Genomic DNA, 16,920 nt, shown 5'->3' on the forward strand with positions numbered 1-16,920 from the left:
CAACGCCTCGCTCTTTACGCTAAAGTTTTTTATTGTTTTAAAAAATAAAGTTGTGAGACAGAGTAAAACTTTAGCTTAAAGAGCGAGGCGTTTAGGAGGAGACAGCCCCTTTCATATACGGAATAATTTCTGTTTGTTTTAAGTTTTATTGTCGCTCCTTACTTTAAGTTTAAAAAACTTGTTTGTTTTATTTAATTTTTGAACATTTTCGAATAAATGCAGCTTTTGATCTTTGCTCACCGTACATGAATAACTAAAACAAAATTTTCATATTAATTTACTTTTATTTAGTTAAATGGCTTTCTCGAAACTTGTTTAATTATATTTACGAACGTTTTTTTTAGTAATAAATATACATAGCTTACGAATTAACTTACGTAACGAACTTCTATATTCATATATTTTTAATTTGTTTATTAGGGGTTCGCCCCCTAGTCAATACCTTGCTCTTTAAGCGAAAGTTCGAATTTTGTTCCAATTCTTTAAAAATGACCGCTTAATCACAAAGGCCGTTAATTAGAATAAATAGCTCTTATGAAAGTACTAAAAAATCTTTGGCTTAAAGAGCGAGGTATTGACTACGGGGTGAACCCAATCATATATGTAATATTTTATGTTCGTTTGAAGTTTCGATGTTGCTGCTATTGCAGTTGAAATAGCTGTTTTTTTATATTAAATTTCTGATCTTGCTTTAAATAATGCTGGGAAGTCCGGCGTCCCCTTCATAGCAATATCCCTTCCCCCATTAAAACTTCCTTCATGGAAAGATCCTCCCACATAGCCCCCGAAACACCCCCCCCCCCACTACCAGGAAAAATCTCCCCTGAAAACGTCTGTATACTTCCAAATAACCAATACTATATGTTAACATTGGGTAAAGTTCATAACTTTCAGCCCTCCCCCCGGGAATTTCGGGGGATTAAGTCATCCTAAAAGACATACTTACCATATATTCAAACATACTGAACAAAATGACTATCTCAAAATTTCGATCGGGTGACTTTGGGGAAAAAATTAGCGTGGGAGGGGGCCCAGTTACACTCCATTTTTTGGTAACTTAAAAACTGCCCTAGAACTCTTAAGGTCCATCCAATTGAGCCCTTCCACGGTATTATAGGACCACTGGGTCGATATGATCACCCCTGGGGAAAAAAAACAACAAATAAAAACGCACCCGTGATCTTTCTTCTGGCAAAAAATGCAAAATTCCACATTTTTGTAGATGGGAGCTTGAAACCTCTACAGTAGGGTTCTCTGATATGCTGAATATGATGGTGTGATTTTTATTAAGGTTCTATAACTTTTAGGGGGTCTTTCCGCCTTTTTTCAAAATCAGCCAAATTTTCTCAGGCGCCTAACTTTTAATTGGTACAATTAAACTTAATAAAACTTATATATTTGAAATCAGAATTAAAATCTGATTCTTTTGATGTATCTATTTGTATCAAAATACCGTTTTCTAGAGTTTCGGTTACCATTGAGCCGGGTCGCTCCTTACTTACAGTTCGTTACCACGAACTGTTTGATAAGTTGTTTCTCATTAAAGTTGAATCATAATGCCAAATAAAGCCAATTTGGAACCTTGAAAGGTGAAGGGTCTTTCTTCAGGAATTCTAAACTTTTAAAGATAATATTCATGTGACCTATAGGCTTCTTATCGAATTTTTATCTCTTTTCTAAACCTTTTCAGTAAGATGCTTATTGAATAGCCGTAAAAAATAAACCAGATACATTTTTAGATACAAAGTAAAAAACAATTCATTTTTAGGCTACCATTTTCAGTACTTTCAAGGGAGGGGAGGGGTAAGCCCTCGGACCAGATGAAATAAAAAGCCTATTTTTTTCTTACACCACTTTTCCCTCCCTAGGAAAAGTTCTCTGGCCTCCCACCCCAAGGGTGTAATATATGTCTACCTGTGTATGTCTATGTGTATGTATCTATGAGTATGCGTATCTATGTGTATGTAGTATGTGTATGTCTACAGTGCTGTTATTTTTATTACACAAGCTTCATGTTTGACGTTTTAGCTAAAATGGAAGAGGATGAAGCAGAGAAAAGAGGTATCCTGTGTCTTAAGTCTATAAAAGTCTATGGCACAACAGGGGACTTAAGCTGTAGCAGCAATCAGTTTCCACGACTATATAATCGAGACTATGAACATGTTGAGTTTATTGACCATATAGTGACAGAAAGGGACACAATCCAGGGACTCTCATTAAAATATGATTGTACTGTAAGTTTTTATCAAGTTTATGTACAGTTTACCTATTTTTTTAACAAAGAAGAAGCTAAATCATCCTCTTGTTTGATTGTTGTGATGCAATAGCTTTTTTGGTTTTGTCATAGACAATTGATATGTATATTCAAGAAATTTATCAGTATGCTCAACAAACTGATTTTGTTTGCTTCTATGTTATCTGGACACAATTATTTAAAAACGTAAATGTTTCAAACTTATTTTTTTCTAAATTTGTCTTCCATAGCTCCATTTTTTTATTAATTGTTTCACTTTATCCTTTTGAATTAATAGATACATTTGTTACCCTTGCATCAATCTATTAAAATCACCTAATTCCTCAAAAAATTCTTCCAGATAGGTATGTTTAATATCAAAATTATTGTCTCTAAATGAATTTGGATCCTTGTTGTAATTTTTTTTGAGAAAAATTGCAATTCCTTCTTTCCTGCTATGGAAATAACTTATTATCTTATTGCAATTTTTCTGTTTTTTTTGTGTTGCACTATTTGCCCTAATTATACAACTGTTACACTAATTATACATAATAATGCTAATCATTATAAATATGCTAAATTGTCCTCTCACATGAAAAAAAGATTAGTAAGTATTCAAACCTCATCTGTGTAGTTAGTAAGCTATCTACTAAATTTCTGTCTCATGATAATCTGCTTTTTATTTTCTGCCAAACTTCTAATCCTGTCTTCCAGTTTTAATTACTGATCCCCTAAGTTCAATCCTGTGCTGAATAAAAATATTCTGTGACTAAGATGGTTGGAGATAAGAATGGTAACTGAAGCCATAGCCGGAATTAGAAATTTTGGGAAGTATCTTGCCCAAATTAGAAGGATTGATTCCACAGTTGCATGATGACCCTTGAAACAAGAAGACATCTTCTTGAAGATTGTCAAGCTAAGAATATATCATGGCTGGAGTTTTCCCATCTTTTCAACCTCAAACTAAAGGATATTGCAGGGAAGGAAGGCTTTGACTGCTGGCAAAGTATATGGCAAGGGTGAAGGGAATCGCATCTACTTTGGGTTCCCCAGCCAATAATTAGTTTTTTTTTTTAGGGCTATGGAGGCAATGGGTCTTTGAGGCCTGTGTTTCAATACAGGGGTTTTTGTGGGTCCACACTGCAATAGTTTATAAATTTATTGCTGTTCTGTTGTACTTTGTTGAAGAAAGATTCCACAAGAGCTGAAGCAATGTTGGAAATCTAACAAAAAAAACAAAAAAAAAAAAAACAAAAAAAAACAACAAAATAGTGAAGATAAATCCTGTTGCTTTATTCCCCCAACCGATAATTTTTTTTTAAGGGTGTGGAGGCTTTGAGTCCTGAGCCTTCACTCAGACGTTTTATGGTTCCACTTCGCATAAAATTGCTAATTTATCTAATTGTTAATAAATTAAATTGCGAATCTAATGTACCTTTCCCAAGGAAAGATTTTAATGGAGTGAAAAAAATGTTGGGAATCAAGAAACAAAAAAAAAAACAAAAAAAAACAAAACAAATATTGATGATAAATCAGCATTATCTGTTGTCTTAATAAAAGAAAATTGTAAAATTAAACTAAATTCTTGAAATAAAACAGAAAGAAATAATAGCACACATGGGCGTAGGGAGGGGGGGGGGCAGGGGGGCCGCTGCCCCCCCTAGACCTTCAAATTTAAATTAGATATGGCTTAAAAAGCAGATGGTTTGGAAAAAGCAGTTGATAAAACTCCATCACACTATCGACTGCCCCCCCCCCCTAGACAATATGCTGCCTACGCCCATGATAGCACATATAGTACAAGCTCTTCACTATCCAAATCTTACCTATCTAAGACTCAACAATTTTATAATGAACCTTGCCGTCATTCAAACAAATCCCAAATTTGTATGAATATTAAATAAAAATCGTTTAAAAAGTTCTGCCTACGAGGAGAGACTGGCCCACAAATCCATAGTTAAGCTACCTATTTAAATTTTGCCATTGACGTTACTGAGCTGTATATATTATGGTAAAAAGAGTTACATGGAAATTCACCCACCCCAAGTTCCCATAGCACCTGGACAAAATATTCCCAATTCAATGTATTTACAGATCTGTTTTCAAGCCCAACTATCTTGGGTATACCATCTTTAGGTGGTACCTACAACCTCAAAGGTGCACCCGAGGCATCGTTCTTGTGCTTCCAATTTGAGACATGTTGCCTAGTCATCCCTCAGTGATGACGTAGGAGTGTAATAGTGGTCTTTGGCTAACTCTTCAAAGTTTGAGTCTATTATATAAAATAATTATATAATAGTCTATTATATAATATAATGGTATGATGTTTATGATATAATATAATAATTTAATAAACACAGAAAAAGTAAAGCCACCTCTCTTGCTTGCCAATGAGGACACCAGCCAATCAGAGGAGCATTTATCAATGACTCAATTTGACCATGTCCAGAAAGTTAAATCAATGAAGAAAGATTAAATCAGCTAGTATGATGACTCACACATAATTATTAATGCTATAAGCCAATGTGTTTTCTTGGTCATATTTAAGCTGGAAAAACTAATTCATTTAAAGTGCTAATGAAAGCAATTTATAAATGGGAGAATAAGGACATTTATCTGATGATTTTGGCCGTGGGCATAGTGCCAATCTTTTCACCTGATTTATCACTATTAATAGAAATAAATGTATTACCACTTTATATATAATAAATAAAGTCAGATGGTATACAATACGATCCGTATTTGATCATATGTGGATCCCTTTGGAGCTCAATTAAAACCTCTTAGGAACTTCAACAAAAACTCAGAGGATTTGATTAGTATATTGTATGTGATTGGGTGCTGTAGACATTTTTTATTCTAGTCTACTCTTTTTTAGTAGTATCTATTAATTTTATTAATTCAACTTTTATTAATTTTATAATTTATCAATTTATTAATTCAACTTTAGCACCAATGTGGTGAATAATTGTGAACCAAAGTTTGCAGAATTTGTGTAATTTGTCTGCCAATCCGTTCTCAATTTGAATCTTTGCAACTCTCAATCAAGAAGCCTAAACAGGGGGTGCTAATTTATGGAAGTTTAGGAGGTGATTTTTTTGTAATGAAGAAAAAAAAGGTATTTTCCGAAGTCCAGTGGTTTTTTTTTAGTTTTATTTTTCTATTGAAAGTTTAAAAAAAGATATTTTTTGAAAGCTAGCGTTCCAAAACGGCCCCGCCCTAATTGGTACCCCTGTGCCTAAAATTAATATTACGTTTCGACAAGATTCAAATTCCGCTTTGGAAAGCAGATTTTACGCTAACCCAATGAAAAAAATGTCTTCACATGGACAAATATTTGGTTCGCTTGAAGAATAAAATGAAAAAGAATTTCTTGTTTTAGCTGACGAAATTGTGTTCAGAATAAAAATAAATATGTTTGTCTACTGGCAAAGGTGTTTGTCTGGTGCTCTGTTTTGTGCATGCACTGTTGACAAGGACACATTCTATTTACATCACATTTCATTCTTTTTTTTATAGTCGAAATTTTTAATTTTTATCCCCCATCCCCGTTTCTTATGGTTCTAAAATTGCTCTGCATAAAATTTAACGTCTCTGCCTTGAATAGTTTAGCTACAATTTCAGCGAACAGAAAGAAAGATAGAGAGACAATAGATTTTTATAGACACAAAATAAAAGTAGGCTACTATGTTTTTAGATTGGGAAATAGGCTAGTAAAATCTTAGAGAATTTCGCTTTCAATTAGGCATACCGATTCGATTCCATGTTTACACGTCGCTTGCACGTTTTTTCTTGGCAAAATCTAAAGTCCTTAGTCAGATCTCACAGTGCGTTTGAGCACGCCTTACCCAACATATTGGCATAACACAAACTTCTCTACATGTAATCTATAAAAGATAACCAAAATGCTTGTCAAGCCACTTATTAACTAAAATGCTATGGACAACTAGGCAAATAACAACATTAATTAATTATATTATAGTTAATTTATTTATTAATTTATTATATAATTTATTTCAAAAAATCACTATCACAAGCCCCAAAGGTCCGAATTTGGACTTATGAGTCAAAATATCATAAACAAAAAAACAAGATTACTGGCAAAAAGAATGTCAAAACGACAACGAAAATGAAAAATCTGAATAAATCATCATTCGTAAGTCAATTATTTAACCATAAAGTGTCAATTAATACTTAAAAAGATAAAAACTGGTCAAATTAAACTAAAAAAAATACATGTTATATATTTTAATTCGTAATTACCCCATAATTTATATCATTAGCATTGTCGTTAATAGAAGGAAATCAGAGGAAGGATTTCCTTCCTCTGATTTCCTTCCTCCCTAATTTTCCAAATTAGGGGGGGGGGGGGGTAAATGAACACCCAAAAAAAACACCAAAAAAGCTTTTTTTAATTGAAAATAACTAATTGAATAGGTGAATAGGTATTCAAGCTTGAATAGGTATCAAGCTGTTTGCGTACCTATTTCAAATAGCGTGGGCACAGTTTATATAATATACCAGTAAGTTTACCGCAGATGATTTCTGGCTCTTCATTCTCGGTGTGAACAAAAAGCTCCTCCCACTTATTTCTGCACTTATTGTCCACTTATTGGTGAGCCGGCCAAGTGGTTTTGTCATTGCTTGTTCCGCAGGTGATTATTCTTTGTCTACCAATGAAAAGGTCTAATGCCGCTTATGTTTATATTTGCAAAAACGTTCTCTGGAGCACTCGTACCTCGGTCCGGGTTTTTATAAAGGGTGAGATAGGGAAAGATCATACTGGATAATTATATAAACTGTGAGCGTGGGAGTCTGTGCCACATTTGATTCAGCAATCCATCCAAAAGATATTTCGATTTTTGTGGATCAAGGTGTTAACACTTGCTACAGTATTATGGTTTTGGTATTCTATTGCTTTGTTTGTGTTAAACTCTCTGACAGTTTACTTTCATCGGTGGATGTGCTGTATCATGGCCCGTCGCAAGGTTCAGTTCTTAGCCCGATACTGTTCGACTCGTGAGAGTCTAGCGTAGCTCAATATTTATCTGGTGGTTTTTCCTTGGACGGTATGAACTTGAGTCTGTTGTGGTTTTCCAACGATGTGGTCTTGATTAGAACATCTCTCATTAAATTAAAGGCTAATATTGATCATCTACTCAAGGGCTATGCAAATATCGGCGTGAGTGTCAATCCAGCCGACACCGAATTTCTTGTTTTGAACTTCTTTGTCACCGAAAACCATACCCCACCCACAGTTCTTATTTGTAAAGTTTACGAGAAAAAAAGCTTTACAAAATGTATAAAAAATTGTTTCTGTGCATTTTTGTTTCGTTTTTACGTGTCGGACAACAATTCCGGGGGTAGTTCAAACCCTCTAACCCTCGCCCTGGATACACTGTTGGCTGTTGACATTCCTCATTGAGGTGTGAATGTGTTTTTATGTAATTTGGTATTTTTTTGCATCTTTAGACGTTATTTGAGTTAATTTTGTTTCATTGCTTCGCTTGTTTCTAGCGGTTTTTTTTTTTATAAATTAATTAGTCGGTTAATTTTGGGCATTCTATTTAACATAATTATAAGTAAAAATAATTAATTTAATAACTAAAATAACATTTCTTCCGTTTCTTTGTTGTAAATTTAATTACTGATTTAAATCTAGATAAAATTTACTTTAATTATATTTTTACTTATTTGTTTCTTTTTCAGATGAAAGATGTCAAAAGGAATATCCAATTTTGAAATAGTTTCGCATGTGACACCAAAGCTGATTTAAAGAATCAATTTTTTTTATTAAAAAAATCTTATTTAAGAAAAAATTAAATTAACGATTGCTTGTAATTATACCTATTTATTACTTTGTTTTAAAGTAAAGTTGTTGATTTAATTTTTCAACTCAGTTCTAATTTCAATATCAGTGGTTTAGGTATTATTATTGTTTTACTTCCAGAAGAAAAATATCAAAAGATATAATTGTTGAGCAATGATAATTCCTGTGCTTGGAAATTCACAATTTTATAGCCTACATAAAAATCGTATAAAAAACGGTGTCCATGTAATTCAATCCTTGTTTAATTCAACCCCCATGCAACTGAATCCTCATTCAACATAACTCGGTGCAATTTAACCCTCGTTTAGCACAACCCCATTTAATTCATTCCCTATTTAACTCAACTCCAGCACTGGTTAGGTTAGATTAATGGGATCGTGTTGAATGGTATTGAGTTAAATATGGGCCACGTTGCATAAGGTTGAATTAAATGGGGATCGAGTTTACTGGGGGTTAATTTAAATAGGGTCTAGTTGATCAAAGGTTGAATTGGGCGCGAGGGTAAAGTTAAATGGGTTAAGTTACATGCACACCAAAGAATTTCTTTAAATACAAAATTGAATATAACCTCATTTGTCTTTTCTTTTTTTAATTAAATTATTAGCCTTCAGTTAGAAATTCGAACTAAATTCTTTTTAATTTTTTTTTTTCAGATGGAAGATATCAAGAGGTATAACCAACTGTGGAGTAATGATAGTTCGTGTGTGAGGCAGAAAACAATTTTAAGAATACCCATTAGACAAGGAAGTGACAAAATGCCAAATAGTTTAAACAGCACAAGTAATTCTGAGGATAGTGAAACTGATCTTGTTATGATTCCGGATTCTCAGAATAGTAGTATTAATAATGAAAATGCTGATGATTTTTTCAGTAGAATTGATTCCTCTCTTCAAAAGCTGAAAAAGAAGTCGTCTATGGATCAAAGTTTAAGGTTTGAGACATTTCCTTTTATTATTTTATTACCATTCTAGCACAAGAATGACCGAAATTTTGAATACCTTGCGATGATACTTGCACACTCTGTGTCTACTCAGGGACTAATGTAGTGGGGGGGGGGGGGGTTCGTGGTCCGGTCTCACTCCCTAATTTTCTTGGATTCTGGGCATTTTTATTCAGATTGTCAAATAATTTGTCATTACTATTGCCTTTTCCCCCTGAGAAGTTATATTGTACCCCCCCCCCCATCCCCAATGAAAATTCACGGGGATGAGCTCACGCCTGATATTTGTTTGTTTCTTTTTTTCAATTGATTTTGTAATATGATGGATAAAGAGGGTTCAAAATTATAGAAAGCGTTTTAGCTAGGTCAATTAAACTTTATGATATTTTTAAGAATTCATTTTTCAGGGGCAGATGCTTTACGTTCAGAAACCGAAATATTCAATTTTCCGTTCACTGTTTTAAAGCGGAGGACAAACAGACGATATAATAAATATAGGAAGTCCTAGATATCCTAGTTATGCGTTTTGATTGGTTGGACACCTAAATAGATGCCATAGTTTTGGATTTTGAAAATTTTTGTCCGATTCAACCCGTCTGGGGAAGTGGTTCCCGAATTTCCTGTCATCAGGATATTTACAAGAAGGGGTTATTTGTAGGGGAGAAAACGGGAGGAACCATAAACCATTTTTTTAAACCTTATTCTTATAAAAGGAAATAAATAAATTTTATGCATAATTTAGATTTACGGGATTAAAAAAAGAGCATGCTAAAGACCTTCAAAAAAACGTAAATTTTGGAAAAAAATGAATGAATTTATAGTTGCTATTGATCCGTCCTAGACAAATGGTTTGCGTTCTAGACTTGAAATCCCTTGTCCGTGAGGGCAGGGGTTCAAGACCTGGTATTTCTGGTTATTTGATTTGGAGTGGGAGTCAACACTGCGACTGTAAAAAATGCCAGAGTCGATCCAGCTCTAAATGGGTATCTGGGCGGAAAACACGGGTAACGTCAGACGATTTGCCCCCAACCACGTATTGCAATCCTGCCCGATGGTAGAGAATCATGAGATTGGTACCTGTTCCAGGCAGACCATTGGTTAGCATGACAATTTTGTTTTATCCTTTCAGAAGTAAGTTCTTCGCCGTAATTCACATTCATTTTCAATTTAAATTCAGTATTACCAATGAAAGAAATTTATAAAATTAATATCTTGGAGATATTTGACATGTGTTCCGATGGCAAGAATTTATGAACATCCCTTTACAGAGGTTGGGTCGGGTCTGGACCTCGGAAAGGTGCAGCACGTGAATTAACTTCACTATTCATAAGGATTGGCTGAAATCTTCCGATGAGTTTTGACATATGTTCTGATTACATGAATTTAAGCTCTCCCCTGGTCTTCACAGAGCTTGGGTAGGTTCGGCGTGAAGCAGATATAGATTTATCATTTTAAGAAATTGGATAGGGATTTGACAACCCGTTCTGATAGATGCAATGATAGGAACTATAGGGATCTCTATCAAGGTATATAGTAAATTATTGTTTGTATCAGATTTGCATTTAGCTATTGATAAATTTTCCTTAATTAATACCTGACCCTTTGGTGGCAGAGTGGATTGATGCTCTGCTTGGCAATACGGGACATAGGTTATCGATCCTTGCTGTGGCAAGGTTGGGCGACAGGCTTGCTACTTGTCCCGGTTAGGAGACCCAAGAGGTGAAACGTCGATTCGACGCCCTGAGCACCAGCGATGGCCCTGGAGGATCTTTATCCTTTTATCTTTAAGACGCAACCAGCAACTGAAACGTGGATTTGACGCCCTCAGCACCAGCGATTGCCCTGGAGGATCTTTAGCATTTTATCTTTAAGACGCAATCCATGCATCTTACTAGCATCTATGAAAAAAAAGACCCAGCAACTGAAGCGTCGATTCGGTGCCCTGAGCAGCAACTGTTGCCCTGGAGGATCCTTATTCTTTTGTCTTTAAGACGCAATCTATACATCTTACTATCCCTAAAAAAAACAAGATCCAGCAACTGAAACGTCGATTCGACGCCCTGAGCAGCCGCTATGGCCCTGGGGGATCTTTATTCTTTTATCTTTAAGACACAATCTATAAATCTTGTTAGTCCCTATAAAAAAGGAACCAGCAACTGAAACGTCGATTCGACGCCCTGAGCAGCCGCTATGGCCCTGGAGGATCTTTATCCTTTTATCTTTAAGGCACAATCTATGCATCTTACTAGTCCCTATAAAAAAGGAAGCAGCAACTGAAACGTCGATTCGACGCCCTGAGCAGCAGCAATGGCCCAGGAGGATATTTAATCCTTTTATCTTTAAGACACAATCTATGCATTTTGCTAGTCCCTATAAAAAAAGACCCGGCAACTGAAACGCCGATTTGACGCCCTGAGCAGCAGCGATGGCCCTGGAGGATCTTTATTCTTTTATCTTTAAGACGCAATCTATGCATCTTACTAGTCCCTATAGAAAAGGAACCAGCAAATGAAACGTCGATTCGACGCCCTGAGCAGCAGCGATGGCCCTGGAGGATCTTTATTCTTTTGCCTTTAAGACGCAATCTATGCATCTCACTAGTCCCTATAAAAAGAGCCAGCAACTGAAACGTTGATTCGACGCCGTGAGTAGCAGCGATGGCCCTGGAGGATTTTTATCCTTTTATCTTTAAGACGCATTCTATGCATCTTACTAGTCCCTATAAAAAGGAACCAGCAACTGAAACGTCGATTCGACGCCCTGAGCAGCAGCAATGGCCCAGGAGGATCTTTATCCTTTTATCTTTAAGACACAATCTATGCATTTTGCTAGTCCCTATAAAAAAAAAGACCCGGCAACTGAAACGCCGATTCGACGCCCTGAGCAGCAGCGACGGCCCTGGAGGATCTTTATCCTTTTATCTTTAAGACGCAATCTATGCATCTTACTAGTCCCTATAGAAAAGAAACCAGCAAATGAAACGTTGATTCGACGCCCTGAGCAGCAGCGATTGCCCTGGAGGATCTTTATTCTTTTGCCTTTTAGACGCAATCTATGCATCTCACTAGTCCCTATAAAAAGAGCCAGCAACTGAAACGTTGATTCGACGCCGTGAGTAGCAGCGATGGCCCTGGAGGATTTTTATCCTTTTATCTTTAAGACGCATTGTATGCATCTTACTGGCCCCTATAAAAAAGGAACCAGCAACTGAAACTTCGATTCGACGCCTTGAGCAGCAGCGATGACCCAGGAGCATCTTTATCCTTTTGTCTTTAAGAAGCAATCTATACATCTTACTAGTCCCTATAAAAAAAGACCCAGCAACTGAAACGACGATTCGACCCTGAGCACCAGCGATGGCCCTGGAGGATGTTTATCCTTTTATATTTAAGATGCAATCTATCCATCCTAATAGTCCCTATGAAAAAAAGAACCAGCAACTGAAACGTCGATTCGACGCCATAAGCAGTAGATATGGCCCTGGAGGATCTTTATCTTTTTGTCTTTAAGACACAATGTATGCATCTTACTAGTCCCTATAAAAAAAGACCCATTAACTGAAACGTCGATTCGACCCTGAGCACAAGCGATGGCACTGGATGATCTCTATATTTTTATCTTTAAGACGTAATCTATGCATCTTACTAGTCCCTATAAAAAAAGACCCAACAACTGAAACGTCGATTCGAGGCCCTGAGTAGCAGCGATGGCCCTCTAGGATATTTATCCTTTTATATTTAAGACGCAATCTATGCATCTTACTAGCCCCTAAAACAACCAGCAACTGAACCGTCGATTCGCCGCCCTGAGCAGCAGCAATGGCCCTGGAGGATGTTTATCCTTTTATCTTTAAGACGCAATCAATGCATCTCACTAGTCTCTATAAAAAGACCCAGCAACTGAAATGTTGATTTGACCCTGAGCACCAGCAATGGCCCCGGAGGATCTTAATCCTATTATCTTTAAGACGCAATCTATGCATCTTACTCATCCTAATAAAAAAAGAACCAGCAACTGAAACGTCGATTCAACGCCCTGAGCACTAACGGTGGTCCTGGAGGATCTTTATACTTATGCTTCAAGTAATCCCCGACTTAAAGAGAGTCATCATTGGTACATCACATATATACCTACAAATTTTGGGACGAAAGTTTTTTATGAGAATGGTCCCAAGGATTTTACTTTCGGCCCTTTAATAATACGGATTGATGATCCCTGCATGACTCTATATTGAACAAGGCGGAATCTGAATACTTTTTTATTACAATATGTTATATACAAAGCCTGTGGTTTATATAGACTATATATGGTTTGGGGTCGTCTTCCCATGAAATTTGCAAATTATCCAGTAAAATGTTCATCTATTACACTATTTCAAGTAGACGCTAATAAATAATCTCAGATCATTTGCAAATTATCAGCTTGAAAGTTACCCAGTAAAATGTTCACTCAGTTTGTTGGATATCTATGACACTATTACTGGTAGGTGCTAATAAATTATAATACATAACCTTATAGTTAATTAATTAATATATTTCCATATATATATATATATATTATGTTTAAGATATATATATATATATATATATATATATATATATATATATATATATATATATATATATATATATATATATATATATATATATATATATATATATATATATATATATATATATATATATAATAATAATAATAATAATAATAACATTTATTCACCCACCATCTACAAAATAGATTATAGTGGAGCACTACAAAAAGAAAACCGAAAAGAAAAAGAAATCAGCTTCAAAAAGATAAAGATACAACACTCAGTGTAATTCACGACATTCAAGTAAATGCAGGTGAGAAACGTCTATCTAAATTAACTTTTAGTACTGAATTATTTCGAATGCTAGACCATTGTTTAGATGGCTCCTTAAGACCATATTTTTCAAGGCGGGAATTCCTAGAAGGCTTGGGTATGTACAGTAAATATTTTGCAAATTTATAGAAGCACTTTTTGATGTTTTCAGTGTCTCTCACTGACAGCATCAGGGATGAACTGGCAAGGTAGGTTATGTGTGGTGAGCAGACTGAACAATAAATCGAGGCAAGAGATTTCCTGGAGTAGCGTCTGCGATTCGGCACTACAGACGCATAAGCACATTTAATGGCTTTAGTTGTTTGCTTAACAATTGCTTGTCTAGTTTTAATAATTGTTTCCTTCCGCAATCGTTATACCGAGATATCGCAGCTCCGATACTGTAGGGACAACATGATTTCCGAGAGTTACAGAATCACTTTGCGGTGCATTAAAGGACAAAAATTCGCACTTATCAATATTGATAGAAAGCCCAATAGATTGAAAATCACTTAAGAGTCGATTCTCTTGTAAGTCTGCTTTGGATCTACTGAGCAGAAGGACGTCCTCAGCGTATGCCAAGTAAGGTAGGTCAGTGCTATGCAATAGGAGAGAGGGTGAGATACGACCCAGAATCTTGGACATGGCATGTTTGAAAATAAGAGGACTTAGAATGCTGCCTTGCCTTACACCTCTTCTGATTTTTACAGGATCTGAAATTTTGCCTTTCCATTTGGCCAACACAGTCGAATTTTCGTACCAAAATTTCAGAGTACTCACTATGCTCGAACTTACTCCATTGTGTAGTAGACCATTCATTGCTTGCATGTGATTGACGCTATCGAATGCTTTCGATATACCAATAGTGCACCTATACAGAGGCGACTCTTTTCCTTCAGAGTCCATAAGTACGTTAGCAAGAAGGCGATGAGCCTCTGGGCACCCGAGACCTTTCTGGAATCCAAGGTGTATGTCCCCAAATTGTCCGGCATAAGCCCAAAGAGGATCACATTTTCAAAATCTTTGCTATACACAAGACGGCTGTGGGCCTATAAGATTTGCGCTTTCATGGATCTTTTCCTTTTTTGATGACAGATGAAATGACCCCTGTCAGGAACGAGTTTGGAACAAAACCCCTGGAGATACACATTTGGAAGATAAGCTGAAGATGGAAATAGAAGTATTCAAGTAAATGCTTGAGGTGTTTTATTGAAAGACCATCGCTGTCCATATATATATATATATATATATATATATATATATATATATATATATATATATATATATATATATATATATATATATATATGTGTGTGTGTGTGTGTGTGTGTGTGTGTGTGTGTGTGTGTGTGTGTGTGTGTGTGTGTGTGTGTGTGTGTGTGTGTGTGTGTGTGTGTGTGTGTGTGTGTATATATATATATATATATATATATATATATATATATATATATATATATATATATATATATATATATATACTATATATATACTATATATATATATATATATATATATATATATATATATATATATATATATATATATATATATATATATATATATATATATATATATATATATATATATATATGTATATATATAAGGTGGAAAGTCGTCCTTCGTGAAATTTACGAACTGTTGAGCGTCATTTTTCTGTATTTTCATGTTTCCTTTTTTTTCAGACTAGAGAGTTTTCGTGTTGATCAATTGGAACCGAACAATTATGGGATTACTGAAACGTCTTTGATATCATATCAAAATGGGGGCTATGAAGCAGATTGTTGAATTTGATACTTGGCAACTCTGTTGTTTTCAAAGGAAAGATATTTAGTACCTGTTCATGAGTTTATGTCGTCAGTGGCTTGACGTGCGTTTTTCTGTCGTTGACTGGAGCTATTATTTAATTTGATATTATAACGTATGAGAGGATAAATGTTCTCAAAACTTACAAATGTATGTGAATACAGCTCAACCTCCTTTAGGAGATTATTGACTACACTGGTTGCAAATGACGTATGACAAAAAAAACTTCGTCCTCCGCTTAAGCGTCCTCAGTGCGAGTCTGCGCTAAAACATCTACTTTATCCTATTGCTTTATTCAATGCCTAAAATGGCTCTCGTTTGTGTTCATTTTTTTCTTAATTTTGTTTCGTTCTTTTTTTTTTTGTCGTATATTGATGAGTGGTACGAAGCTTCTAGGTTGTAAAAGCGGGGGTATACGCATAAGGAAAACGCGTTTGAAATACGTTCGAAATACGTTAGAAAAACGTTCGAAACCCGTAAGGAAAGGACGTTATTTCCTCATCTGTAAAATTTCAGTTTTCCATATTTCACTAAGCTAAGGTTGCCTACATTTATTAGGTATAAAGTATTTTTGGTTTTGGCTGTATAAAATAAGAAGACAATTAACTTTGAAAGCTCATTTTGCAACAGAAGGAGGGTGAGTGGGAATATAAGATTCAGATTGAGGGGGGGGGAGATTCATAGTCGAAAAACGCCTTTTTAGCCAAAAACTGCGTTTCCTTGTTATTAAAGTGCATTTTATAAGTAATAATTGCGTTTTATTTTCAAATTTCAGAAGGGTTGGGGGGGGGGGGGCGTACTCAGTAATATTGTATCTATCTGAAACTCTAAAATGGTCTATTGTTACGTTGAAGTAAGAAAATGATATATTGATGGAAAATGAAACTTTTAAAAATTAAAAAATCCATGTCTTCTTCGTAATTCTTCTTTCCCAGAAAAAGGGATTCAAGACAAAGGAACAATAAAAAAACAAATTGGAATTAATATCTTTATTTTGGATCTCTGTATTGTATGTATATGCTATTAATCACATTTATGTATATTAAAAACGATGGCTATTACATTCAATTTGAAAACTTCGTTTGAAGCTTTAGGTTCAGTTATAATTTTCAATTTCTTTTATGTGTTATTTTTATTTATGTGTTTTGAATGCTCCTATTTTCTTTTTTTTTATGTTTTTATGTTTTTTTTCTGTTTTCTTTTTTCTTTAGAGGTTGCTGAGCACGTCATAAGTAGTCAATATTGCATATAAGATATTTTTAGCCTTTACT

At 35.1% G+C, this 16,920-nt stretch overlaps 1 protein-coding gene across 2 annotated transcripts in view; it reads left to right on the forward strand.

Moving 5' to 3' along the window:
• Positions 1–16,660, forward strand: part of LOC148943313 (lysM and putative peptidoglycan-binding domain-containing protein 2-like) — a 30,245-nt gene extending 13,585 nt beyond the window's left edge. Inside the window, exons 2-4 of one of the 2 annotated variants that reach the window (XM_089101429.1) lie at positions 2,009–2,234; positions 8,717–8,994; positions 15,529–16,660. In XM_089101429.1, the coding sequence (XP_088957555.1) occupies positions 2,013–2,234; positions 8,717–8,994; positions 15,529–15,631 (603 nt within the window). In that variant the 5' untranslated portion in view covers positions 2,009–2,012 and the 3' untranslated portion in view covers positions 15,632–16,660. The remainder of the gene's footprint in view (positions 1–2,008; positions 2,235–8,716; positions 8,995–15,528) is intronic. The other variant, XM_089101430.1, reaches the window with a different exon arrangement.
• The last annotated feature ends 260 nt before the right edge of the window (positions 16,661–16,920 follow it).

The sequence above is a fragment of the Artemia sp. Qi Xiang Cuo genome, chromosome 15 (genome assembly GCF_049724085.1).
Source record: "Artemia sp. Qi Xiang Cuo chromosome 15, ASM4972408v1, whole genome shotgun sequence".
Lineage (NCBI taxonomy): Eukaryota > Metazoa > Arthropoda > Branchiopoda > Anostraca > Artemiidae > Artemia > Artemia sp. Qi Xiang Cuo.